The 27,832-nt window shown below is 43.2% G+C and overlaps 1 protein-coding gene across 4 annotated transcripts in view; it reads left to right on the forward strand.

Moving 5' to 3' along the window:
- KCNJ16 (potassium inwardly rectifying channel subfamily J member 16) overlaps positions 1–25,778 on the forward strand; it is a 159,955-nt gene extending 134,177 nt beyond the window's left edge. For 2 of the 4 annotated variants that reach the window (XM_063961140.1, XM_063961141.1), the window contains exons 2-3: positions 15,833–15,896; positions 22,518–25,778. In XM_063961140.1, the coding sequence (XP_063817210.1) occupies positions 22,537–24,006 (1,470 nt within the window). In that variant the 5' untranslated portion in view covers positions 15,833–15,896; positions 22,518–22,536 and the 3' untranslated portion in view covers positions 24,007–25,778. The remainder of the gene's footprint in view (positions 1–15,832; positions 15,897–22,517) is intronic. The other 2 variants (XM_063961142.1, XM_063961139.1) reach the window with 1 other exon arrangement.
- Positions 25,779–27,832: the final 2,054 nt, after the last annotated feature.

Here is a 27,832-nt window from a genome sequence, read left to right on the forward strand (position 1 = left end):
GATTTTATATATATTCATTTCAGATTGATACTTTTTTATTTGTATAAGCTTTTTTAAATTATTATTAAATACACATTTGCTTAGATCTCATTGTGTCAATTAGCGCTGTATATATTTTTCCTCTCTCATCTTGTTTCCGCAAGGGTTTGACTACCCCTTATTTATTCAGCTGCTAGGATAAGCCACCCATCACAGCGCCTGTATATATACTTGATACATATATTTCCACGCATACGCAGGATAGTCTGGCACAATCCCAGAGTTTACTGGGGACATTGCTTGGTGAGAGAGAGAGAGAGAGAGAGGCCCACAGGAAAACTCTGGTAAACCATCCCTGGTTGAGTCTACAGGACCTCTCTATTGATTCTCAGTTGGCTACTATATTATACACCAATTTTTCTATTTAAAGTACCACCCACATCTGTGACTATACCATTGTGGAAGGATCCACCCCTGCTTAAATTATATCAGCATCTTATTCAACCTGAGATTGGAGGCTAGATAGGGCTGACATGTAAAAGTTGGAGAAACTGGAAACTACCACCTTTATAGCTCTCTGCCCACTTGGATGACTTATTAGCCCAGTATTCTTATTAGCAGTTTGGGTGCGTGTTTTATTCCTAGGGGTAAATTTACTAAAGATCAATGTTCAAAGCAGACGAATTCTGCATAGGAATAAGTATGTATAAGAATCCTAGTTTTTTTGCTATTGGTTGTGTGTGACAGCCTGGTTGCTGGGCAGAATTAGAGTATGTGGTGACTGTCAATTAAATGTTGTTAGCCTATTAGGCTCAAAGGGATGCGGTCAAGATCCCGCTGGACGGAATCCCGGCGGTCGTAATACCGACACCGGAATCCCGACCGGCACAATCCCGACATATTCTCCCTCTGTGGGTGTCCAATGGGCTGCGTTGCGCTCGCCCCCCTGTCGGGATTGTGCCAGTCAGGATTCCAGTGTCGGTATTCCGACCGCAGGGATCCCGTCCGGCGGGATTTCATACTGATCCCGGCTCTAAAGGGAGGTGTTTCTGTTAAGGGTTATTTAAAGGGGGTGGCCTCTTAGGACAGCCTCTCTTCCTGTATTCAGAGTCTCGCCCGCCACCCCATGTTGTGTTGTCACTGCTTGTTGTTGCGTCTTTCCCATCCAGGGGAGGCGCAGCGTGGCGGGAGAACGCAGAAGTCTTGTGGCCTTCTGTGGCGCAAAATGATGTTATGGGACACCTATCCTCCAATCACTTGGCGAGTTTGTCCTGCTTTGTGTGGGGGACCTGGGCGGTCTTCGAGCAGAAGCGCTCAATCTTGGCCAAGGAGGTGTGGTGAGTCCTCATGACGCTAGTGTGTCTCTACTAGGGGGAACGTCTTAGTCGTCCCCTAGGGCGTAATACAATAATTAAGGCTGGTAACGAGATTGCAGCGTCTCCTGGCCACCTTTACCTCAGTAGGTTAATCACAATTGGAATAAATAGCTGTGACCTTTAAGCCAAGCCGTTTCTGTGTCCGTCTCAGTTATTGTATCAGTGTCGTTATTTATAGTGTTAAGTTTTATCTTAAGTATCTGGGATTAAAGGGGGTTTAATGCTTAGAGTGTCTGTATATGTTATATCTGGTTCGGTTAGATAATTATAGATCAGTCATTAAGGTGTTAATGGCGTGTTTAGGAATAAACCAGTGGAGCTCTTAATCGATCTAAAATCGACCAACATCAACAGAGTGTTTCCACATTTACTAACAGTTAGACCGATTTTATTTTACAGTCTAAAGTCAGTATAATAAAATCCAATCAAATACTGACCAAAAATCTACCATTTCCTGCTGAATTCTATTGGACAAAACATACCACATGCAAGCTGCCATGATTTTTTTTAGTTCTGGTTTGCGCACATCTCCGATGGTGGGGTACCTGCGATGGTTTGTGTACCTCTCCAATGTCCACTTGAGCCATTGCAAAAAGGCACAGTATCTGGTGTACACATTTTTCAGCTCACCCAAAGAACCTTTGATAATCAGCAGCTTGAGTAAATCAATGGGGCATGCGGTATGGCAAAATAAACAGAGAGACGCTGGACCAACGCTGTTTGAGTGTAGATTCACAGGTGCAGCCAGCGTTATGCCCCAAAAATGGCTGCGACATGCCTGTGTTTTCGCCACCACTCTCCCGTCAATGCCCACAAATGGTGCCTGAGTTCAATCACTCTGTGTGAAGATAAGCACTGCAGCAACGTCACTATTAGAAGGAAGCATGTGAATGCGCAATTAATGCACAATTTAATGAAAATTGCTAATTTGCAAAAACATCAGCATACATATGCAGTCACCCAGCCTGATCTTACAGATGATCACTTGCCGCATGCGTATGCATCGCAGCAACTATTATGTACAGCCTGCCGTGACTAGTCGCATCGGCTGTACGCTCCATACTTGCCAATGGAAGAAGATGCGTACGCACATGTCAGCGGACATGTACGGGAATGTTACTCACTGTAAACATGTCGCGTTTACCGCGACTCATTTGTAAGATCACGCTGAGCACATCTGTAGCTACTCTAATTTTATAGGCGTCATAATGAAGGTTTAAGTTTTAGAAGTGAAAAATGCCTGTCACTTATTAGTCTATTGTTTGGTTGATTTTGTCTGATTTTCAGTTATTAAAGCTCCAATTTGCATTGAACCCTTTGGGAAAACATCAATGTTTTTCCAATTTGTGGTTTCAATCATAAGACTTTTTTTTTTTTCAGCCAACTTTTGGTCGATTTTTGCCTTTCGTGAATCTCCAATTTATAAAAATTGGTGGAAATACAGAAAATCAATCAAAATGGACCTTTAGTAAATATACCCTCTAGTCTCTGTGCTTCCAGTTCCTGCAGCTGTCCTGCATGTTAAAACCATCTATTGTGTCTATGTCATTATTCCCGTTCTATTGATACTCTCTGGCCTGTGTGATTACCTTTTCTGGTTGCGACTCCTGCTTGTCTGACAATTCACTTTACATTTTTGACCCACACCTGTCTACTGACTCCTAATAGTTTTATTTCTTGTTTCCCTCACTCTTATCTGACTTTTCTGCCTGTATATACTAGGAGGTAGATTTACAGTACCAAAGCTTCTAAAAATGAAAACTGGTGGCATTGCCCTTGGCAACCAATCAGATTCTAGCTATCATTTCATTTTTGCTTCCTAGAAAATGATAGACAGAATCTGATTGGTTGCTATAGGGAACATCACCATTTGTCTGTTTTGGAAGCTATAGTAAATGTACCCCTAAGACCCCCTGCTGCTCATTCACATTAAGCGTGGTATCACAATCCACCGGCAAAGACTTTATTCTACATGAAAAAAGCATGTTTTTATTATAAGGGATACTGAATGAAGATTGACTGCAGTAGATATTGAGATATTAATTACATGCAATTAAGTACCCTAGTCGCCTTCATTCTCAATGAAAACTGTGGACTGATTTATCAAGCTCCAAAAAGTCAATGACATTAGCCATTGTAGCCTGTAGGCAGGGGTGTAGCAAGGGTGGCTCCGGTAAAGAGTGAGCTACGGGCGCTGGAAAAGTTAGGGGGTGCCACCGCCTGACCCTCCCCATCCCAAATTATATATACCGCGGGACACTGTACAGTCAGCAGGAGAAGGAGAAGCAGAGGGGTGCACACTGACTTGGAGACTAGGTAGGGAAAAGGTCAGATCAGAGACAACAGCAGGAGACACTGACAGCCGGCACATGCCGAAGCTCTGCCTGCCTTCTTTATACAGTATGTCTCACTGTCTGCTTGTAGCTGTGCAGCAGGGTTACTTCTGTCCTGCTACACCACTCTCTGCCCTGCTGCTACACCACTTTCTTCCCCGGCTGCTGCAGCACCTCTTTCTGTCCCAGCTACTGCAGCACCTCTCTCTGTACCAGCTGCTGTAGCACCTCTCTCTGTCCCAGCTGCTGCAGCACCTCTCTCTGTCCCAGCTGCTGCAGCACCTCTCCCTGTCCCAGCTGCTGCAGCACCTCTCTCTGTCCCAGCTGCTGCAGCACCTTTCTCTGCCCCGGCTGTTGCAGCACCCCTCTCTGCAACAGCTGTTACAGCACCTTTCTCTACATTGCTGCTGCAGCATCCCTCTCTGCCCCAGCTGCTGCAGCAGCATCTCTCTCTGCATTAGAAGCTGCAAAGTAACATGTACAGTATAAGCGGCTCTACTGTGGCATAATATGTATAGGGGGCTCTACTGTGGCATAACATGTATAGGGGGCTCTACTGTGTGGTATAATGTGTATAGGGGGCTCTAATGTGTGGTGTAACGTGTATGAGGGGTATTATTGTGTGGTGTAATGTGAATAACGGACATTACTGTGTGGTGCAATGTGAATAATGGACAATACTGTGCAGTATAATCTGATTGTTGGTACTATTCTTTGGCCACACCACTTCCCCATAAAGCCATGCCCCTATATTTTTGTTGCGCTCCTTTGTGCACTCGGTCCATGTTTTAGACATTAGGTGTGCCCAAGGACACTTTCACCCTTAGCTACACAAAGTCTAGAACTGGCCCTGTCACCATTTTAGGATTTTCCATTTTTTTTTCTTTTCAAATGTAACATTCACCTAATTCAATAAAGGGGAGGGGGTTTGAAAACATACCCTTGCTCCAGGTACCATGGCACCTAGCTACACCTCTGCCGGTAGGCTACCTTTTTTGCCATTATGGCTCCTTAGTTTTTCTCACTTTATACAGGAGACTGGAAAACCAAGAGATTGGAACTTGTGATTAATCTTCCTACTCAAATCACTTTTGAAGATGATTAGTGTTATTATTTTGCCACTTCTATATTACAGAATTAACTGCTCTTATTCCAAGGGATCTACAAGTTGCAGAATCATATGTAGGCTTAAACAGGTGCTTGTAAGGGAGGGGTTTTGCTAGACTAGATAGGGAGACAGCTAAGGAGAGAATGCACCATAGTCATACACTTTCCTAATTGTTAGTGCATCTTTAAAAGGTGTTAGTAGCTTTTAAAAAACTTCTTCATGGGAACCATGAAGAAATAAAAAATGAAGCAGGGAATGTGAGACTTCCTTAAACATTTGTATTAATATACGTCCACAGTTTTTCAAAAGCTATGGCATGGAACTGGTTAATCGGATGTCTGTCGAACAGTACTATAACGTGCTAAGCCCATGGAATCTCAACACAGATCTGGAGAAAAAAAATAATCGACTGAACTCTATACTTCTGTTGCTTATTATAGCGTCAACCTTCAGTGGTTCCATGGCGTTTTTTATGGAGTCTGGTTTCACTTAGAAGAATTAAATGTCATTGTGTTTGTTTCTCTTAGATATTCTAGTGCAAATTGCTGCCTCGTTGCATGACTTTTAAGTTTGTGTAAGTGTCTGCTGTTCTGTGCTATTTACGTCTGAGTTCTTAATGTTTAAATAGAAATTCTTTTATTGTGATATTTAACATCCCCAGACCTTTATTGAGGTTTCCCCATGACACAGCGCCAAGGACCCACCCATTTGCCAGACCTGCTTTCATTTGCATAGTTGTACTTTTGACATTCACATCTTAAATTATTGCTTTTAAAGTAGCATCATTCCATCATTTACACTGGCTTACTTTTGCATACCCTACTCAATGCCACTAGTATCAGGTGAGGGCATTCCTCACAAGCAGGTACAGTGGGGCAGATGTATTAAGCCTGGAGAAAGGATAAAGAAGTGATAAGTGGAAGGTGATAACGCACCAGCCAATCAGCTCCTGTCATTTTCAAACCCATAATGATTGGCTGGTACGTTATCACCTTCCATTTATCACTGCTTTATCACTTCTCCAGGCCTAATACATCTGCCCCAGTGTATCTTAACATGGTTGTCACAAATCATGTTCTCCTTGTTTGTATACATTGAAGAATTTTTTGTTTCTTCTTTGTTCCCACATAGGGGCTGCTGCAGAGTTGCAGAGGGCATCCTGCCTGAATTTGCAGTGTGCATGCCATGAAAATGAGCACATGCAATGTGGAAATGTAGAGTTGTCTTATGGAGGGCAGTAGAGAGCCTGGCTGAGCCCAGGTACTTTTCAGGGGGCGCAGCCTACTCAAAGTGAATGCAGCCATATGACCGAGCCAGGAGACATCTTACGTCATCCAGGAGGTTGATAAGGTCTCTAGTTGCGCTACAAGAGGGGATAGATTGGAGGTGAAGACTTCAGAAGTATTAGTGGGAATGTTGATGCCTAGATACTTTATCGTGTCTTTCTACCAATTATATGGGTACGAGGATTGAAGAGAAGATAGGGAGGTGGTTAGGTTAAGAGGCAGGGTGTCTGTCTTTGAGGTATTAAATTTATAGTAAGATGCTAAACTGTAGGCATCAAGGATGGAATGCAGAGAAGGGAGAGTGACAGTGGGATCAGAAACAAAAAGGAGGACATCGTCAGCGAAAAGGCTCAGTTTATGGTAAGAAGGACCGATCTTCAGACCTGGGAAACGTGGGTCATTACGTACAGTAATGACAAGGGGCTCAAATGATAGAACAAATAAGAAACAAAAAATTCTTCAATGTATACAAATAAGGAGAACATGATTTGTGACAACCATGTTAAGATACACTGGGGTAGATGTATTAAGCCTGGAGAAGTGATAAAGCAGTGATAAATGGAAGGTGATAACGTACCAGCCAATCATTATGGGTTTGAAAAATGACAGGAGCTGATTGGCTGGTGGGTTATCACCTTCCACTTGTCACTTCTTTATCCTTTATGGTTGGAAGGTGCCATTCCAGGAACCCCATAAGCCACATGCTGGTGGACTGTTGGCAGATGGTGTTGCACCCAGGTCCCTGTGCCCTGGGCAATGGCACTGCACACCCCAAGTTACAGCCTGCATGTAGGCAAAGATTAATGTGAGCTATAGGTGTACGTAAAAATACACCCATATTTCTATCACCTAGTTTAGGGCGGGTGCAAGTCCATGATGATGGTGAATACTAGAAAAACAGGTGCGCACACTCAGAGAACTCTGCATATGGGTGTATATACACATTTTTTTAAGTGCACAATTCTTTTGAGAAATATATGCTCAATTTACTTACAACTCTGCATCAGACACATAAAGTTTAAGAAACAACCTTTTTTAAGTCTTGTTGACATTAAGCAAAAATGTCCATTTGTTGTAGATGCTGTGGTGTTGCAGATTGTCTGCACTTGTATGTACCACCAATGAATAACTAATATGCTTCATCTATATGCATAGGACATGATATGCTCTGGGCCATCTTCACGTATAGGCACACTAGGCAGCTGCCCAGGGTTCCACAACTCTAGTTGACTTCTAGCATGTGCTGGCTGGGCCAAGAGTCATCTGCTTTCTGGGCTGGTGCCTCTGAAGCTTCTTGAGAGGCTGCCTCCCAGCCTGTAGCCAGACAGTGAACGGCTGTCATCATGCTGATTTGTGGATGGCTGCAGATATCAACCAATCACAGTGCTTACAGCCATTCAGTGTATGGAAGCATGGGGACTGTAGGAGGGCTAAATGTGATCTTTTTAATTTATTCCCAGTAATGGGTGGGTAGGGGCCCCAGTGCATTGCTTTGTCTGGGGCCACAATGCTGTTAAGATGGCCCTGGATATGTTACTGAGCACTATGGATGAGTGTTAGGATATTGCAGCAGGGTTGTGAGCTATATTCCTGATTTTATAGATCTATTGATATATGTGTTGTGAACAATATTGTCATTTTTGTACAACCTGTCATCAATGAAAACTGTACCATTATATATTTTTTCGTAACTGTAAAATTGTTCCTTAGAAAGGGAGAGAAATCAGAGTAAAATAGTCAGCCGAATTAAAAAAAAAAAAAAATCAGCTATATGACTTCCTGGGATATGAACGCTATCTATACTGGAGATTAATGTGATGCTATATTTGGTAATGTCTCCAGCTGCAGTTTGTGTGTTCTTCTGATAATTAGGAGACTACTTGTTTTATCATCTGCATTGTGCCCTCTGAGTAAGGCCTGGATACCCTAACCCAGTTACAGTGAAACTTTGCAAAAAAGTGTGGAAGCCACATTTTATTGGATAACTTAAAAGGGAAGAGAATGAGAAGTCATAGGTAGTCTACACCAGTTGCGGAATATCAACACTTCATTCATACTGAACCACATATACACTTGGGCATTAGATGCTCTACTAAGTGTAAACTCAGTTTTTCCTCCACTTTCTCTATCCAATCAGAAAGGTGTAGCCAGACCGCACAGCCAGTGTCATATTCTCCTTCACTACTTGAACACAATTACAATGCCAAGTTCTATTCCTGCTCTGTCGCTTTTAAAGAGTAGCCTTACACATACTCCCTGTCTACTTTGCTCAATTTACCATCCTGGAGACCATTAGGAAATATGTCCAACCCTTGGTTTTCCCTATACACAGACTTGAATGAAATATCTTTGTTAAGGACAATTGAGCCCTCAACTGAACTGACAACATTCTCATACAGAACCTCCCAACTTTTATGAGTGCAGTCGCGGGACTCCTATGCATGGCTAAGCCCCCGTTTTCCATCATTGAGGGCAGGGTCGGACTGGCCCACAGGGGTACCAGGGAAACCACCGGTAGGCCCTACTGCCTGAGGGCCCACTCCTTCCTCTAGGGATCAGGTTCCAGACTGTGCACTTGTTTATACATGGTAGATATGTTGCATTACACTGGACTAAGCTATTGTGTATTTCAAGCCTCTGTGGAGGCTGGCGACAACCCCTTTGTAGGCTGGCCACACCCTTAAGTATGGGCCCCTATCACTGCATTCCCCGGTGGGCCCTTCATGCCCCAGTCCGACACTGATTGAGGGAGCATAGCCACTGTTCTGTGAGCTGCTGGCCATGCACCCAGTCCCTCTGTCTCCTGTAAATAGACGCTGTGCGCATGCGCACAGCGTCTATTCACCACTGACCTACAGCAGCGAGTGACAGAAGCCTCCCTACTTCCAGCTCTTCACCAGGGTGGGTTGTTATTGGAGCCGATCTCTTGGCAAGAACAGAATTGTAAATTTGCATGAAACTATTCATTTTCACATTGCAAATTGACAGATTTTTTTTTTTAGCACATCTGCATTAAAATTGCGGCTTGTAATAAATATGTCCCGGAGCATTCCAGCGCAGCCCATAAAGGAGTTGCTGACATTATTTAGCGCTACAACGCTGAGTTAATAGTTACACTAAAGTGTTGTAAGCAACATTGTAACTTTTGTTGAAAACAGTCATAATTGCAAACTGTACCTTTATATTCACTGCTGTTCTATAAAATCACAAGTTAGACATAAAGATAATACAGTCAGCTGCAAAAGCAAAAATCAAAGTATAAAAAAAATCTTATCTACATAGGCTGTGAGAGCTATCTATACTGAAGAATAATTTGATGCTATATTTGGTGCTATCCCCAGCTGCAGTTTTTGTGTGATTCTAACGATTAGGAGAATGTTCCCTTTATCATCTGCTGTTTTGTTTCCTCTCAGTTAGTGTTAGAAGACATGAAAACTTCATCATGCAAAATCCAAAAGAACATTTTTATTTCAGAAAAAGTGGTTTTCTAGCACGTTTAAAAAAAACCAAAAAAAAAAACCCTCAACTTACATGTAAAAATATTCTCTCCTCTTGGTAATCCAGAGCAGAGTCAACCAGTAGCTCTTGATTTAAGCGGATTTATTCCCTGATGTTTGTGGTTCTTTTTAAAATAACTGTTGTTTGAACCAGTCAACATGAAAACAATTAGAACCATAAGCATGTTTTCCATTTGAAGCCCCATTGCTGTTTCCGTATTTATTTTCCACTCAGTGGTTGTAAATCTTTGTTTTGAGTAATGCAGACAAGAAAATAACTTAGTAAAATACCTCTTCTGGCCCTGGCTGTTTACTCTGCGTTGCGGAACCCAGAGAGCAGCAATGCCTGTCGTCAGCACCTGATTACAAGACTGACATAAATACTGTGGTGCTCCTTTACCCAAGTACATGATGTACATCTCACAACACCATGGCTTCAATAAAATGGGGCCCAAATCAAGGTGTATGCCTCCTCTTATCTGCTTTGATCAATTTTGCTTCAGTTGTTCAAAGTCGGGTCACTCATTTAATTTCAGGGGAAATGTTTTTTTTTTAAGAAAGCTTAAGTTTGATATAATGTTTGTTCATTTATTTATGTTTATTTTTTATTCTGATATATTGGACCCAGTGTCTGGTCTACTGCGGTACAAAAAATACCCCACACACAAGGAGTATCACAGTAAACATCAGGGCTTTTCAAAGGGGCATTGGTTACGTCTAGGAAGAGGACAGTGCTTCAACAGAGGAGGGGGGCCGTGTGCACCTCTGGGTGGGCCCCCTCCTCTGCACAGCGCAGTATTCTCTGGCATTTCCCGTAGTCTACTGTGCATGCGCAGGTCTCCGGAAACATAGCATCCCACCATGTTCCGGAGACCAATTTAACTACTGTGCATGTGCGGCGGCCATTTTGACGGCAATTTTTGCCACAATTGCAGCACCCGAAGCTACGTATGTATTCCCTGGCAGCCCGGTCAGTACCAGATTAAGGTCAACTTTATGAAGAGCCTATCATGTGCTGCCACAGGAGTTGGGACCAGCACAGTGGGGATGTGACTACTGATATGGGCTGTGACCAGATTTTGGAAAGTGAACCAGAAATCAGATGCCACCGATGAAAGAATATATATACTGTGTGTATGACGGAGTATATATTCTCCAGTAAGAAAGAGATCATTACAGATGCAATATGAGTAAACGTGTATTGGTCAACGTTTCTGAGTCAATGCCCATTCCTCAGGACCACACCATAGTGACAATCTATTGTGATTATGTGCACAGGGTCAAGATGTTACTTTTGATCTAGGAGTGCCAGCATATTGTGAAACATAAATATGTATATATATATACACACACACACACACACACACACACACACACACACACACACACACACACACACACACTGGGGCAAAAAAGTATTTGGACAGCCACCGATTGTGCAAGTTGACCAACTTAAAAAGATGAGAGAGGTCTGTAATTCCCATCATAGGTACACTTCAACTGTGAGAGACAGAATCTGAAAAAAAAAACTAGGAAATCACATTGCATGATTATTAATCAATTTATTTGTATATTCTTGCGGAAAATAAATATTTGGACAATCAAAAGTTTAACTCATTACTTTGTAATATAACCTCGGTTGGCAATTACAGAGGTCAAACGTTTCCTGTAGTTCTTGACCAGGTTTGCACACACAGTAGCAGGTATTTTGGCCCAATCTTCCATGCAGATCTTTTCTAGATCTGTCATGTTTTGGGGCTGTCGCTGGGCAACACGGACTTTTAACTCCCTCTACAGATTTTCTATTGGGTTGAGGGCTGGAGACTGGCTAGGCCACTCCAGGACCTTGAAATTCTTCTTACGGAGCCACTCCTTAGTTGCACGGGCGGTGTGTTTGGGGTCATTGTCATGCTGGAAGACCCAGCCACGTTCCATCTTCAATGCTCTTACTGAGGGAAGGAGGTTTTTGCCCAAAATCTCACGATACATGGCCCCATTCATCCTCTCCTTAATACGGATCAGTCGTCCTGTCCCCTTTGCAGAAAAGCAGCCCCAAAGCGTGATGTTTCTACCCCCATGCTTCACAGTGGGTTTGGTGTTCTTGGGATGCCATTCATCATTCTTCTCCCTCCAAACAAGGCGAGTGGAGTTTATACCAAAAAGTTTGATTTTGCTCTCATCTGACCACATTACATTCACCCAATCCTCCTCTGGATCATCCAGATGGTCACTGGCAAACTTTAGATGGGCCTGGACATGTGCTGGCTTAAGCAGGGGGACCTTTCGGGCACTGCAGGATTTCAATCCATGACGACATAGTGTGTTACTAATGGTAACCTTTGTGACTGTGGTCAGGGCCGGATTAACAATGGGGCTGATGGAGCTGCAGCTCCAGGCCCACACTCCAAATAGGCCCACCGCATCTGCAGAGCTCCGTGCTGCTGTAGATAGGAAACAAATGTTTCCTTCTACTGCAGGCTGCCCGCAGTGTCCTAGGCCCCGCCCCCTTCCAGCATCAACATCTTCCCCATCGCTGCGGCTCCCGTGGATCAAATGCCGCCCTCCTGCATGGAGCGTTGCAGTGAAAGTCTTTCCTAGCCCTTCATGTGCCGCATACGGACGGGGACTGCTTCCTACTTCGCGCCACGTGTGACATCCCAAAGGTACCGCCGCGCCACTACTGTGCAGTGTGCGCACAGCCGCAGACTTCACATCCACATCACAGCACAGCAGTGATGTACGTTTGCTGCTCCGTGAAGGTGGCCCGGCGTCTGATAACCCTCTGTAATGCAGTGACTGAGGTGAGCTGTCCGGGCTGCTGTCTGCCTGGCTGCTGCTCCTGCTCTAGCCTCTTAATAAAATGATACAGTATGCTGAGGACAGGTTGAGGAGCTGTTTAATAAAGCTACAGTATATATTTTTATATTATATATATATATATATATATATAAATATATGTATAGTGTCTGTATTATAGTAGACAAAGCATATTATACATACATGTACAGGTATATATATGCAGAGATGTGTGTGTGTGTGTGTGTGTGTGTATGTATATATATATATATATATATATATATATATGTATATGTGTATGCGTGTGTGTGTGTGTGTGTGTGTATATATATATATATATATATATGTGTGTGTGTGTATATATGTGTGTATTGAAGTGTGACGGTGTATATATATGTGTGCGTGTCAAAGTGGGGCCGTGTGAATATATATGTGTGTCAAAGTGTGGCGGTGTTTATATTTCTATACGTGTGTTCAGTGCTCAAAGTGGGCCGGTATACACCGGTATGGCTTACTGGCACTGCAAGCACTGACAGTGAAGACCCCTGCCGCATCTTTTCAAATTTGGCGCTATTCACGTGCCAACTGGAGCTCTCGAACTGGCAGCTAATGAGGAGCGGCCGCTCCTGATTTGCTGCCTGTCCGCAGCAGATTAGAAATAATGGCAGTCTTAGGAGCCGCACCGAAGGCCGCCGACCACAGCCTCCTCTGCACCGCAGACGCCCACAGCTGCCTTCTCTGCACCGCCGCGGCCCAGGACCTCCTCATCCACCTCACCGCTCACCACAGTCTCCTCCTCACTGCTGCAGATGCCCCCAGCCTCCTCCGCGCCGCAGACACCCACAGCCGCCTCCTCCACCACCCACAGCCTCCTCATCCTCTGCACTGTCGACCACAGCCTCCTCCGCACCACTGCTGCTCATTAGGTAATCTCTTACCCTGCTGTCTTTCTCTCTCCCTAGTCCCTACTGTATGTCCTTGCTCTCTCTGTCCCTGCTGTCACTCTCCCTGTCCCTGCTGTCACTTTCCTTGTCCCTATGTCCCTGCTGTCACTTTTCCTGTCACTCTCCCTGTCCCTGCTGCCACTCTCCCTGTCCTTATGTCAATCTCCCTGTCCCTGTTGTCAGTTTCCATATCCCTATATCACTCTCCCTGTCCCTGCTGTCACTCTCCCTGTCCCTGCTGTCACTTTCCCTGTCTCTATGTCCCTGCTGTCACTCTCCCTGTACCTGAATTTTGTCTCATTCATTGTGGCATAATGTGAATTTTGTCTCATTCAGTGTGAATTGTGGCTCATACTGTGTGGCATAATGTGACTTGTGGCTCATACTATGTGGCATAATGTGAATTTTGTCTCATTCAGTGTGAATTTCGGCTTATACTGTGTGGCTTAATGTGAATTTCTGCTCATACAGTGTCCTATAATGTGAATTTCGGCTCATACCACGTGCTATAATGTGAATTTCGGCTCATACCGTGTGCTATAATGTGAATTTCCTCTCATACTGTGTGATATAATGTGAATTTCGTCTCATACCGTGTGGTATATTGTGAATTTCGTCTCATACCGTGTGATATAATGTGAATTTCGTCTCATACCGTGTGGTATAATGTGAATTTCGGCTCATACCGTGCGCTATAATGTGAATTTTGGGTCATACTGTGTGCTATAATGTGAATTTTGGCTCATACTGTGTGGTATAATGTGAATTTTGGCTCATACCGTGTGGTATAATGTGAATTTCGGCTCATACTGTGTGCTATAATGTGAATTTCAGCTCATACTGTGTGCTATAATGTGAATTTCAGCTCATACTGTGTGCTATAATGTAAATTTCGGCACATACTGTGTCACCTTAATGTAAAAGTTGCACCAGTACTAGATAGTATAAGGGGTACTACTATTGTGGTGAATAATGTGTATAAGGGGTATATGGTGTGGTAAACTACACTTAAGGACACGCCCCATTTTGAGTGGCCTCACCCCGGCGCACAAAGTTACAGCCTTCACTTTTACATATCCTCACTTCAAAATTTCCACTTTGACTACTGCGTGTGTTTACTTTAAATGGGGCGGGTGTGTGTGTGTGTGTGTGTGTGTGTGTGTGTGTGTGTGTGTGTGTGTGTAAAGAACTGTACCGCCACTTTGATATGGGATATAAAAAATAATAATGGGTCCCTCAGGATGCATTCTGGACAGTCAGCAGCGCTGTCCTATCAGTCGTGCTCCAGAGGAAGTGGAGGAGACCAACAAGAGTGTGCTTTCCAGGCTCCCACCCTCCTCTTATCTTCTTCACTGCACAGGATATTTGATTCTATGGAACCTGCTGTGTGGCTTGGGGCTGTCAGGCAGGGTCTGATATACTGAGGGAAAGCCACGGTGCTCTATTTTTGAGATCAGAAGAATACACATCTCTTGCCCTCTCATCTGCCCCACGGCCCACCTCCACCTCTGTATTCAGGGTGCAGGGCCCTGGATGGGAGTCTGCCAGTGTCAGCAGGCCCCTGAGAGGGTAGCAGGGAGTAGGAGGACTGTGTTGAGCAAGGCATGGAAAGAGGGAGAGGTGCAGGGCTGAGTAATTGAAGAACAGAGTTAGTAATACAGAGTTAAGCACACCCTAAGAGTGAGGGAAGCAGGGTGTGAGTAGTTTAGGGGGAGAGAGGGTAGCAGGGTACTAATCACATTCTTTGTTTACGGCTCATTTGTGGTGTGAATGCTCCGTGAGGCCTAGGGGAGGGATATTGAGGGGGTTGAAAGTAGGTGGGTAGCTATGCAATTCATAATGCTAGCCACACCCCACAGCACTGGTCACACCCCCATATCAGTAGCCCCACCCCCTGTGGCTACACACAATAGGCCCATCATAGACTTCAGCTCCAAGCCCATGAAGACCTTAATCTGGCACTGACTGTGGTCCCCGCTCTCTTGAGGTCATTGACCAGGTCCCCCCATGTAGTTCTGGGCTGATTCCTCTCTGTTCTCAAGATCATTGATACCTCACAAGGTGAGATCTTGCATGGAGCCCCAGGTCGAGGGAGATTGTCAATGATCTTGTATTTCTTCCATTTTTTAATAATTGCGCCAACAGTTGATCTCTTCTCACCAAGCTGTTTGCCTATTGTCGAGTAGCTCATCCCAGCCTTGTGCAGCACTACAATTTTGTCCCTGGTGTCCTTAGACAGCTCTCTGGTCTTGGCCATGGTGGAGAGGTAGCAGTCTGACTGTTTGAGAGTGTGGACAGGTGTCTTTTATACAGATAACCAGTTCAAACAGGTGCCATTAATACAGGTAACGAGTGGAGGATAGAAGAGCTTCTTAAAGAAGAAGTAACAGGTCTGTGAGAGCCAGAAATCTTGCTGCTTGGTAGGTGTCCAAATATTTATTTTCCACAAGAATAAACAAGTAAATTGTTTAAAAATCATACAGTGTGATTTCCTGTTTTTTTTTTTTTTTCAGATTCCGTCTCTCACAGTTGAAGTGTACCTATGATGGAAAATACAGACCTCTTCCATCTTTCTAAGTGGGTCAACTTGCACAATCGGTGGCTGTCCAAATACTTTTTTGCCCCACTGTGTGTATGTATATATATATATATATATATATATATACAGTTGTGCTCATAAGTTTACATACCCTATCAGAATTTGTGATTTTCTGGCCATTTGTCAGAGAATATGAATGATAACTCACAAACTTTTCTTTCACTCATGGTTAGTGGTTGGGTGAAGCCATTTATTGTCAAACAACTGTGTTTACTCTTTTTAAATCATAATGACAACAGAAACTACCCAAATGACCCTGATCAAAAGTATGCATACCCCAGTTCTTAATACCGTGTATTGCCCCCTTTAACATCAATGACAGCTTGAAGTCTTTTGTGGTAGTTGTGGATGAGGCTCTTTATTTTCTCAGATGGTAAAGCTGCCCATTCTTCTTGGCAAAAAGCCTCCAGTTCCTGTAAATTCTTGGGCTGTCTTGCATGAACTGCACGTTTGAGATCTCCCCAGAGTGGCTCAATGATATTGAGGTCAGGAGACTGAGATGGCCACTCCAGAACCTTCACTTTATTCTGCTGTAGCCAATGACAGGTCGACTTGGCCTTGTGTTTTGGATCATTGTCATGTTGGAACGTCCAAATACGTCCCATGCGCAGCTTCCGTGCTGATGAGTGCAAATTTCCAGTGCCTTTGTAGCTCACACATCCCCAAAACATCAGCGATCCACCTCCGTGTTTCACAATAGGAATGGTGTACCTTTCATCATAGGCCTTGTTGACTCCTTTCCAAATGTAACGTTTATGGTTGTGGCCAAAAAGTTTAAATTTTGGTCTTATCACTCCAAATTACTTTGTTCCAGAAGTTTTGAGGCTTGTCTCTGTGCTGTTTGGAGTATTGTAAGCTGGATGCTTTGTGGCATTTGCATAGTAATGACTTTCTTCTGGCTACTCGACCATGCAGCGCATTTTTCTTCAAATGCCTCCTTATTGTGCATCTTGAAACAACCACACCACTTTTTTTCAGAGAGTCCTGTATTTCAGCTGAAGTGATTTGTGGATTTTTCTTTGCATCCCGAACAATTTTCCTGGCAGTTGTGGCTGACATTTTTGTTGGTCTACCTGACCGTGATTTGGTTTCCACAGAATCCCTAATTTTCCACTTCTTAATTAGAGTTTGAACACTGCTAATTGGCATTCTCAATTGCTTGGATATCTTTTTATATCCCTTTCCTGTTTTATACAGTTCAATTACCTTTTCCTGCAGATCCTTTGACAATTCATTTGCTTTCCCCATGACTCAGAATCCAGACACGTCAGTGCAGCACTGGATGAAAGATGCAGGGGTCTTTCAGGAGTCCAGAAACTCACTGACCTTTTATACACACACACTGATTACAAGCAAACAGATCACAGGTGAGGATGGTTACCTTTAGTAGCCATTCAAACCCTTTTGTGTCAACTTGTGTGCATGTTATCAGGCCAAAATCTCCAGGGTATTTAAACTTTTGATCAGGGTCATTTGGGTAGTTTCTGTTGTCATTATGATTTAAAAAGAGTAAACACAGTTGTTTGACAATAAATGACATCACCCAACCACTAACCATGAGTGAAAGAAAAGTTTGTGAGTTATCATTCATATTCTCTGACAAATGGCCAGAACATCACAAATTCTGCTAGGGTGTGTAAACTTATGAGCACAACTGTATATATATATATATATATATATATATATATATATATAGCTATATATATATATATATATAAGCAGCCATTCCTTCCCATACAGCGGCACTCGGAGTCTGATTTAAAAGGTGCAGTAAAGTGCTTTTATTCGGTCATAATAACAATTTGCAATCCATTGCAAATTGTTATTATGACCGAATAAAAGCACTTTACTGCACCTTTTAAATCAGACTCCGAGTGCCGCTGTATGGGAAGGAATGGCTGCTTGTAATGAATTTTCAGAGGGCACCGGAGCACAGTAAAATTACTAGGTGAGTGCCAATCCGTGTGTATCAACTATATATATATATATATATATCTATAGATATAGATATATATAGATAGATAGATATAGATACATACATATACGGACACGGCGGTCACCAGTTCAGTAGATCAACGTTTCGTTAATTTAATAACGTCATCAGGATACATAACATAAAAAGTACAAACAATATAAATCTACTTACCACACCTCATGTGTTCACGTCAACATCCTCAGCGCCGGGTCCTCTGACGACACCCTCTTGCATTGCGCACTTCCTGTGCGCCCGGCTGCTTCGGACGGTAGCTAGGCAACCTAGCACAACAAAATAGAGTGATTTGGATAAAGCAGGAAACATCACGGGCAGCCGATCACATCTAATCCATACATCTGTGTAAAGCCATAATAAATAAAAGGGTACAATAGGAGCATGCCACATATTGAGAATAGTGGAATGCATAAACCAACAACTAGTCCCTTACATATTCGTATTAACATGGAGCAGACTTATTAACTGTAAGCTATCTATGCTGTGAGCAGAGATTATTACAATCTAAAAACTATGTCATAGGGAAAACAAGTATAAATATGAGCCCAGGTAATACCAATGGCAACCAAGTTACTAGTACACAGGGGGCATAATAAGATTACAGGAAACAATTTAGAGGAAGGTGTTCATTCAGGCCCTAAGGGGCGATGGCATTGAGGCGGTGAATCCACCGCGCCTCCTTCTGTAACAATGCCTTACCCCTGTCCCCCCCTCGCAGTCGTTTAGGTACTGTGTCAATAATTTTATGGCCCTCATTCCGAGTCGTTCGCTCGGTATTTTTCATCGCATCGCAATGAAAATCCGCTTAGTACGCATGCGCAATATTCGCACTGCGACTGCGCCAAGTAATTTTACAATGGAGATAGTATTTTTACTCACGGCTTTTTCATCGCTCCGGCGATCGTAATGTGATTGACAGGAAATGGGTGTTACTGGGCGGAAACACGGCGTTTTATGGGCGTGTGGATGAAAACGCTACCGTTTCCGGAAAAAACGCAGGAGTGGCTGGAGAAACGGGGGAGTGTCTGAGTGAACGCTGGGTGTGTTTGTGACGTCAAACCAGGAACGACAAGCACTGAACTGATCGCACAGGCAGAGTAAGGTTGAAGTTACTCAGAAACTGCAAAGTAGTTTGTAATCGCAATATTGCGAATACATCGGTCGCAATTTTAAGAAGCTAAGATTCACTCCCAGTAGGCGTAGGCTTAGCGTGTGTAACTCTGCTAAATTCGCCTTGCGACCGATCAACTCGGAATGAGGGCCTATATCTCAGCGTGGCTAAGCCATGATTCAATGCTTTGAAGGAGCGCATGGAGCTACATAGATCCTCCATACGACAGGCTCTAGAGGGTGGCAAAGGCTGCATGAACCAACCTGTCGCACGACACTTCAAAGCACTGAATCATGGCTTAGCCACGCTGAGATATAAAATTATTGACACAGTACCTAAACAGGTACCTAAACATTTTTCTACAGTATATATATATATATATATATATACAGGTTGAGTATCCCTTATCCAAAATGCCTGGGACCAGAAGTATTTTGGATATCGGATTTTTCTATATTTTGGAATAATTGCATACCATAATGAAATATCATGGCGATGGGACCCAAGCATAAGCACAGAATGCATTTATGTTTCACATACACCTTATACACACAGCCTGAATGTCATTTAATACATTATTTTTAATAACTTTGTGTATTTCACAAAGTGTGTGTACATTGAGCCATCAGAAAACAAACGTTTCACTATCTCACTCTCACTCAAAAAGTTCCGTATTTCGGAATATTTGGTTTTGGGATACTCAGCCTGTATACATGCTATATACACTACATGTATGTATACACACACACACACACACACACACACACACACACACACACACACACACACACACACATACTGCACTCAATGCAGACACATACTGCACTCAATGCAGAAAAGACAAGCTGTAGCTTGTATACAGGCAGTATGGATGGTGTAATGGTTAGCATTTCTGCCTCGCAGCACTAAGGTCATGGGTTCAATTCCCACCATGGCCCTAACTGTGGAATTTTCATACTCTCCCCGTGCTTGCATGGGTTTCCTCTGGGTGCTCCAATTTTCTCCCACAATCCCCCAAAAATACCCTGGTAGGTTAATTAGCTCCAAACAAAATTAACCCTAGCGTGAATGTATGTGCATGTACATGTGGTAGGGAATATAGGGCCCGATTCAGACCTGACCGATGTTGTGCATATTCATACAACGGCCGATTATCGAATGACTGCACATGCATATGCACCACAATGCACACGCGCATCGCCAAACAGCGCCAGGATGGTGTGAAAATTTAGATCGCACTGGCATACGCAAGGTGATTGACAGGAAGAGGATGTTTGTGGGTGGTTACTGACCGTTCCCTGGGAGTGTCAGGAAAAATGCAGGCGTGCCCAAGTGTTTTCAGGGCGGGAGTGTGACATCAGCTCCGGACCCAAACTGCCTGTTTGTATCGCACTGTAAGAGTAAAGGTCCATACACACTTAACGATATAATGAGCGACGTCGCTCATTTTATCGTTAAGTGTGTATGCCGCCAGCGACGACCGATGCGCGGCCCCGCGGGTCGGCAACGATCGTCGCTGTCGGTAGGGCATGCATGAAGGATGTGGACTGTCGTCCACGACCTTCATGCAGGGCTGGCGGGGGCGTGACATCACTGAGCGATATGAGCTGTCATATCGCTCAGTGCATACAGGCGGCCGCCGACCGGCCGGCCCGGGAGGGGGAAACGTTAGACGATGTCGCTCACAGAGCGACATCGTCTAATGTGTATGGGCCTTTAGTCCTGGGCTATGCACATACTGGAAAAATCCTTAGATTGTAAGAGAGTTGCGATTTGCAGCTGTCTAGCGGAATTTTCGCATGCCGGTCAGAATTAGGCCCATAGATTGTAAGCTCCACCACTGCGGCAGGGACTGATGTGAATGGCCACTAAAGCGCTGCGGAATATGTGTGTGCTATATAAATAATAACTGTAATACATAAATATATACTTATTGACTCAAAGTCCTGCAATCTAATTCCATCTTCACAAAAACTAGTGGCTTACTTGATGCCTATGCAACATTTCGGTCCATCTGAACCTTTGTCAAGATTACAACTAAGTATTTACACAGTCATAGAGAACCAACATTGGTCCAAAGGAGGTGTACCTTACTTCTCCCCCTAGTGGCGCCATGAGCCCCAGCATACATCTCAGCTTGAAACACAAAGTCAGAAGTGTCCAACGTGACTGGAAGTACACACCATATGGGACCAACCAATGGTAGCGCACTTACGCCTGTGGAATACATGCACAGGAAAACATCTGACGTGTATTACTATAGAGACAGCCAACAGCTGCGTATTAAGACACAACAATACTATACATGCGTTTCACAGTGATATGCATATGTTGCAAGCGGGCACATAAACTCTCAAATTGGTAACACAGAATTAATAACATACAAAATGTTTAACATACTGTATTGAGTTGGGCTTTTGAGAAGCCAGAGGTTTCACTGAGAACTCATTATAGTATTACCATATCAGAATTATACAAAAATGTTTTTTTTAGTATAAGCAGTGCTTAAATTACTTGTGGAGAGGTGATGGGACCCACTTCTCCCGCCACCTACCCTTATCATTAGGTAGAGGCAGGGCCAGTGCCAGGGTAACCGCCAGAGTGACAGAGAGAAATGTTATTTTATGTTTGAGTGGTGTGTGTACACACATAGATATGCCTATGAATGACGTCATTCACATACATATCGCGTTGGCCCTGCAGTACAGCTGACACCCAATATATCTGCACATATATTGGCGCATTTAGCTGTGTGTGCTGGCGACCCCGCTGACACCTGTACACTGGCTGCTGAGACTGCCAATGACAGACATCTCAACTAGGCCAGCAAGTTCAAATGCCTGCCCAGTTGTGATGTCAGCACAGACACATCTAGTGACCAATCAGTAAGTGTGTACGCTTACAATAACTGGTCGCCCGATTGGTGGATACGGCGGTCTGCAGACAGGCTGGATAAGTGTTTACCCAGCCTTAGACTAGTATTTATCTGTATGTGCTTTATTGACTTGGAATTGCTGAGTGTTCAGATCTTTCCTGGGTGATATCTCTTGCTACACTCAGCTGACTCAGCCCTTGGAGATAGACAAAACTGTCAGCTAGTTAGTGGTAAAAATAGATTCCAATGACTTTACTGCCCTGTTATACATGGCATGCCGTTACGATTGATATAGAGGAGCTACAATGATAACAAGTTTAGTTGTATAACATACAAATATTTGTTGAATAACTATGTGTCCAACTAATGGCAGCAATATTGGAAACTCAATTCAGGGTTTAGATAGTAAGATCTAGATCAAGTGTTCACACATTTACTTATGTGGAAAATTAGCTTACCCATGCTGTTAGCATAAAGACCTTTATTTCTTGCATTCTAGCAGAATAGCAAAATGAAACCATTCCTGTGCTATTATTTAATGCGCCTTAACTTGATTAATTATTGACCTTCATTAATTATTTTATCTATTCATTAATTATTGTATCTATTTTTATTTCTGCCAGGTGTTAAGTGATTGTCAAGATGAGTCAGAACACTGATACATGGAGGTTGGTGAATTTTAAAGAGCACAGCTGGTACCAGCACAGCACGATGTACAGGAAAACCCTTCAAAGCCGCTTTATGCAGAAAGATGGCAGCTGTAATGTCTACTTCAAGAGCATCCTTGGTCAGTGGGAGAGCTACGTTGTTGACCTCTTCACCACATTGGTTGATACCAAATGGCGCCACATGCTTATCATATTCTCCCTATCATATGTACTATCATGGCTGTTATTTGGTCTCATTTTCTGGGTCATAGCCTTTCAGCATGGAGATCTAAGCAACATGGAGATTGCTCCTTGCATTGACAATGTGCACACGTTTGCAGGTGCATTTTTATTCTCACTAGAGACACAGACAACCATTGGCTATGGGAGCCGTTGCGTGACAGAGGAATGCTCTGTGGCAATTATATTGGTAACTCTGCAATCGGTGTTTAGCTGCATCATTGACACATTCATTATAGGTGCCGCCATGGCAAAGATGGCAACAGCCCAGAAAAGGGCACAAACTATACGCTTCAGTTACTTTGCCCTTGTAGGTGTGCGAGATGGTAAACTGTGCCTCATGTGGCGTGTTGGTGACTTTAGGCCAAACCATGTAGTAGAGGGAAATGTAAGAGCCCAACTTTTACGTTATCATGAAGACCACGAGAAAGGGATCACCATGGAATACAAAGATCTAAAATTGGTAAATGATCAAATAATATTGGTCACTCCAGTCACTGTTGTCCATGTTATTGACCAAGATAGCCCTTTATATGCTCTGGATCGTAAAGCATTGGCTTCAGACAGATTTGAAATCCTAGTTACATTTATATACACAGGCGATTCCACCGGAACATCCCACCAGTCTCGGACATCCTACCTACCCCGTGAAATCCTTTGGGGTTTCAGATTCAACAATATCTTACAGGCAAAAAAAAAATATTATAAAGTAGATTGTGAACAGTTTGAGGAAATGACTGAATACTATGCCCCTTTCTGCAGCGCAAAGCAACTGGACATTAATTCCATGCCGGCGAGTCCATCCTCCAGCTCAGCACCCAATGGCTTAACCAGTGTTTTACTTTCAAAGCCAATGCTCAATATCTTATCCAGTGTAGAGCCTACAAGCTCCCTCACCAATGACTTACACAAAGCTCCATCTACAGCCTCAATACCCAATAACTTACTAAATGTAGCATCCACCGAAGAGTCTCCAAGCTCCATAATCCATGGATTACACAATGCTTCATCTGCAGCCTCAATACAAAATGACTTACTTAACTTAGCTTCTGCAAGCCCAATGCCAAATGGCCTCTCCAAGGTATCGCGAACCATGACCACTGTGTCATCACTTGGGACTGCAGACAGCAGTGACGAAGACAATGCAGAACACTGCACCGTTGTGCAGGAAGTGTCTTACCAAAAAGTTTTTATGACTGTGAGCAAAGTGTCACTAGAATCCTAAAATAAGAGCATCGTTGATTACTTTTATACTTTAACTCAATCACACTTAGTATAAATGTGGTTCCCCACTTAGCACCTTGTAACAAAACCTCATTCATTTAGTAATGAGACATTTAAGAGTGTTAGTACAGCAAAATTATCTGACACATGCAATGCTAAGCAAGTTCTGCTTTTAAGGTGAGACAGACATTACAAATGGTGTCAACACTATATCAGCGATCTTATAATCAAAACTTTGCAATACTTCTTTAAAAAATGTAATGACTCTGCTATTTATCCACATTACAAGGAAAAAATCATTAGGAAATGCTAAATGGAGTTCTTTGCATTAAAAACAACACAGGATACTTTTGGGAATGTGACCTTAGGGGTAGGGTGGCCAATCCCATCCATTTTTTAAATCCTGGGAATCGTCCTGGAGATTCCCAGGATACCCAGGATCGGCTGCATTTGTGTCCCACCCCCCTTCCCTGCCCAGGCCAGATAACTCACAGCAATCTGTCTGGGAGGGTGAGACACTTCCTACGCGATATCGTCGGCTGGACGGGCAGTGCGGTGGTGAGGTCCGGCAGCTGGGCGGGTGGCTGCACAGCGTGACCTCTGACTTCGTGTCACGCTGCGCAGGCCAACAGGAGCCGGCGGAGGTAAGCAGGGAGAGCCGGGCAGCGTCTGAGCATCCTGAGGATGCTCAACGCTACCCGACATATCCAAAAATAGGTTGGTGGCCAATCCCGAAATCCAATGGATTGAATCCCGGCCAATTTTAGGCCCCAATCACGGGATTGGCCACCCTAATTAGGGGTGCTGTTACTGCTGTAGATTACGTTTAACCATTGCTTGTAGGTGTACTTGTAATGAGGATCTGGCTTGCTTTTAGAGACCACTGCTTCAGCACATAAGTGCTGTATATGTAAAGTATGTATCTCATACACCACTGTATAGAGGATTATGCAGCATTTTAGTATTCTAGGGTGAGTCGTGTCACTGAATTTCTAACATTTTGACACTAACAGTTATAGATAAGACAAACTCTACAATTTGAAAAAAAAAAAAGTATTCCAATGTTCCCTAAAGTTTGCTGAAAACACAAAATCCATCCCATACTGTACTTCCTTTTAGGACACTGGCTTATAGAAGCCTGTTCTCATGTATCATGTTTTTGTCACTTTGCCTACAGCAGTAGCTTTAACTATGAGAAAATAAGCAGTGTAAGGGCTTGAATGGAAAGAATTGTAGTTCCCTGGGAAAACAAGGACACATAGGAAACCTGGTTATATAATATATAACCTATATTATTTAGATTGTAAGCTTGCGAGCAGGGCCTTCCTACCTCTGTCTGTCTGTCTGTCTGTCTGTCTTTGCCCAGTTTTGTTCTATAATTGTTGTTCTAATTGTAAAGCGCAACGGAATATGCTGCGCTATATAAGATACTGCTAATAAATAATAAATATTATTACTATCATGTCAATTGTAAAATCACTCACAAATATGAGAGGGAAACTATGTGCACTGGCTTTACCGGAATACAAATTGAGACACTGAGGAGGAATGGTCCAGAAGAATTCTAGGTCCCTGACAAAGCATTCTGTGGTTTTTTAAAAAAGGAACTGACGTTGTTTTCTATTTTCTGTTTATTTTACAGCCAAACAATCTTTATTTCTGTATTACCCTCGTTCTTGTTTCAGCAAGTGCCCTTCCCTTGTAACTTTGTACTGTAAGACTTGTCTGCTGTTTATTAGTCACATAAATAGATTAAAGACACTTTATTTTTTACTTTTGGTGGAATGTTTGATGATTTCCAGGGTAGGAAGACAATTTTCCCCAAGCAAGCTGTTGCAGAGGTTGGCTGGTGCTTAGAGACAGAAGGGGCACCTGTCAATGCTACATTCAATACACTGATCAGAACACAGGCTATTTATACTTCAGTACGTGTAGCAATGATTTCCTGGCAGGTGAACTTGAATGCTGCTTATATTAAATTGCTGCCTCTTTCAAGGTTGTAACAAGGGTTGTACGAGCATTGTCATTACACAGGGCCCTGGGGTGCCACTGTCGCTGCCCCACTGCTGCTGCAGCTAGCTTGCAGGGTGCCTGGAACTGCACCATGCAGCAAGTCACACTAATGCAGAGCTGGCGATGCACGGGCTAGCCACCCTGCAGTTTGTAGAGCTACCTAGAGCATTGTAAGCTACTTTCCATAGTCAGAGGTCCCACCTCTAAGTATGGCATCTTGACATCACAGATTTAGGAGATGCGGCCAGCACAGGGCATTGATTTCTGTAAAACTTCTGTTAAAACATGTTAATGTAAATGTGATTGGCTGTTTATGTTTAATTGCTACTTAGTAGTAGTAAACATTTCTAGCTCTGCAATGTTACAGGTATGGTATGGTGTAAGTTTTCCCCAGCTCGTTGATTCCATTTTATGCTGTAAAAAGCAATTGCATCAGTGCACATTGCATTAATCGGACAAAAAAAATAGACGACCAGCATTAGCCCTGTAGCATAGCACACAGGGCCTAATTCAGATGTGGTTGGAGTTGCTATCACTGCTGCTTCTTTGGAAGCATCAATAGCTCTGAGTGGTAATATTACAAGAAGACACCTCTTGTTGCAGTAGTAGGAAGCAGCATCGGATCACTCACACACCATCGGACGTACAAGCCACCCCTTTGCAGATGCCAAGAAATATCTGTGCAAATATGAAGATCCCTGGCCTCTAGCCTCCCCATAAATGACAGCACCACACCTCCATTTTGGGAAACAAAGGCCGTTGCTGCCTTCTACCCACCCCACAAATGGCAGCACGCTGTTAACCATTGACAGTTTGCTGCCGTCTTGTTTCCTAAATCCTGCAAGTAGTTTTTTTTATTAAACTTTGATGTGACTTATATACATTGTACCTACAATATGTTACTGCCTTCCTGCAAACTCGGGCGCACTTGCAGCTTGCATAGGTTTCTCAAGAGACTAGGAAGTAGTTGTGTGCCCTTAAGTTTGCTAGGCAGATCATCAAGGTGGCCAGACACATCAAGTGTACTTGTAAATGAGGTGCAACGTACGTTATAGCTTCACTGTATGTACCTACAAGTAAAAATGCTAAATAAATTCGGATGAACATTATAACCTACCTAAATAAGAAGCTTTAAACTCACCAAATACATGAAAGCTCGAATTAAGAAACACTACTTTGCCATTTATCATCTCTAGAGGGTCACTTCTTGGTGTATCTGACTGCTTCCTATTGCACACAATGGGGGAGATGTACTGTATTAAGCCTGGAGAAGGGATAAAGCAGTGATAATGCACCAGCCAGTCAGCTCCCAACTGTCATTTTTCAAATCTGTAATGATTGACTGGTGCATTATCACCCTGCGCTTATCACTGCTTTATAACTTCTCCAGATTAATACATCTGCCCCATTGTGACCTATACTACCCATCCAAAGTTTTAGAACATCCCCACTTTTCTAGTGTTTATTGAAATGAAAGCAATTCCAGTCAAGGGAATAATCTGAAATGTTACAAAGTTAAGAGGTAAACTGCTAAAGGTAAAAAAAAAAAACAGTTTATGACAAATGGTATGTAAATTTCAGCGTTCCTGCATACAAAAAAGGCCTTTTTCAGGGAACAAGCAATGGGTTAAGAACTTGCAGTTGCTCCCCAGTAATGAAAAAGAGGCTTGTCTGTGCCATGAAACACCACCAGTGGACTACTGAAGACAAGAGGTCTTTTTGAATGCTGTCCAATAAGCAAAAGGATGGTCCTTCAGTGTGTGGGGTTTGTTTACTTACCGAAGGTTCCCATCATGGTAAAGTCCACAATTTAA

Source organism: Pseudophryne corroboree, chromosome 3 (genome assembly GCF_028390025.1).
Source record: "Pseudophryne corroboree isolate aPseCor3 chromosome 3, aPseCor3.hap2, whole genome shotgun sequence".
NCBI classification, from domain to species: Eukaryota; Metazoa; Chordata; class Amphibia; order Anura; family Myobatrachidae; genus Pseudophryne; species Pseudophryne corroboree.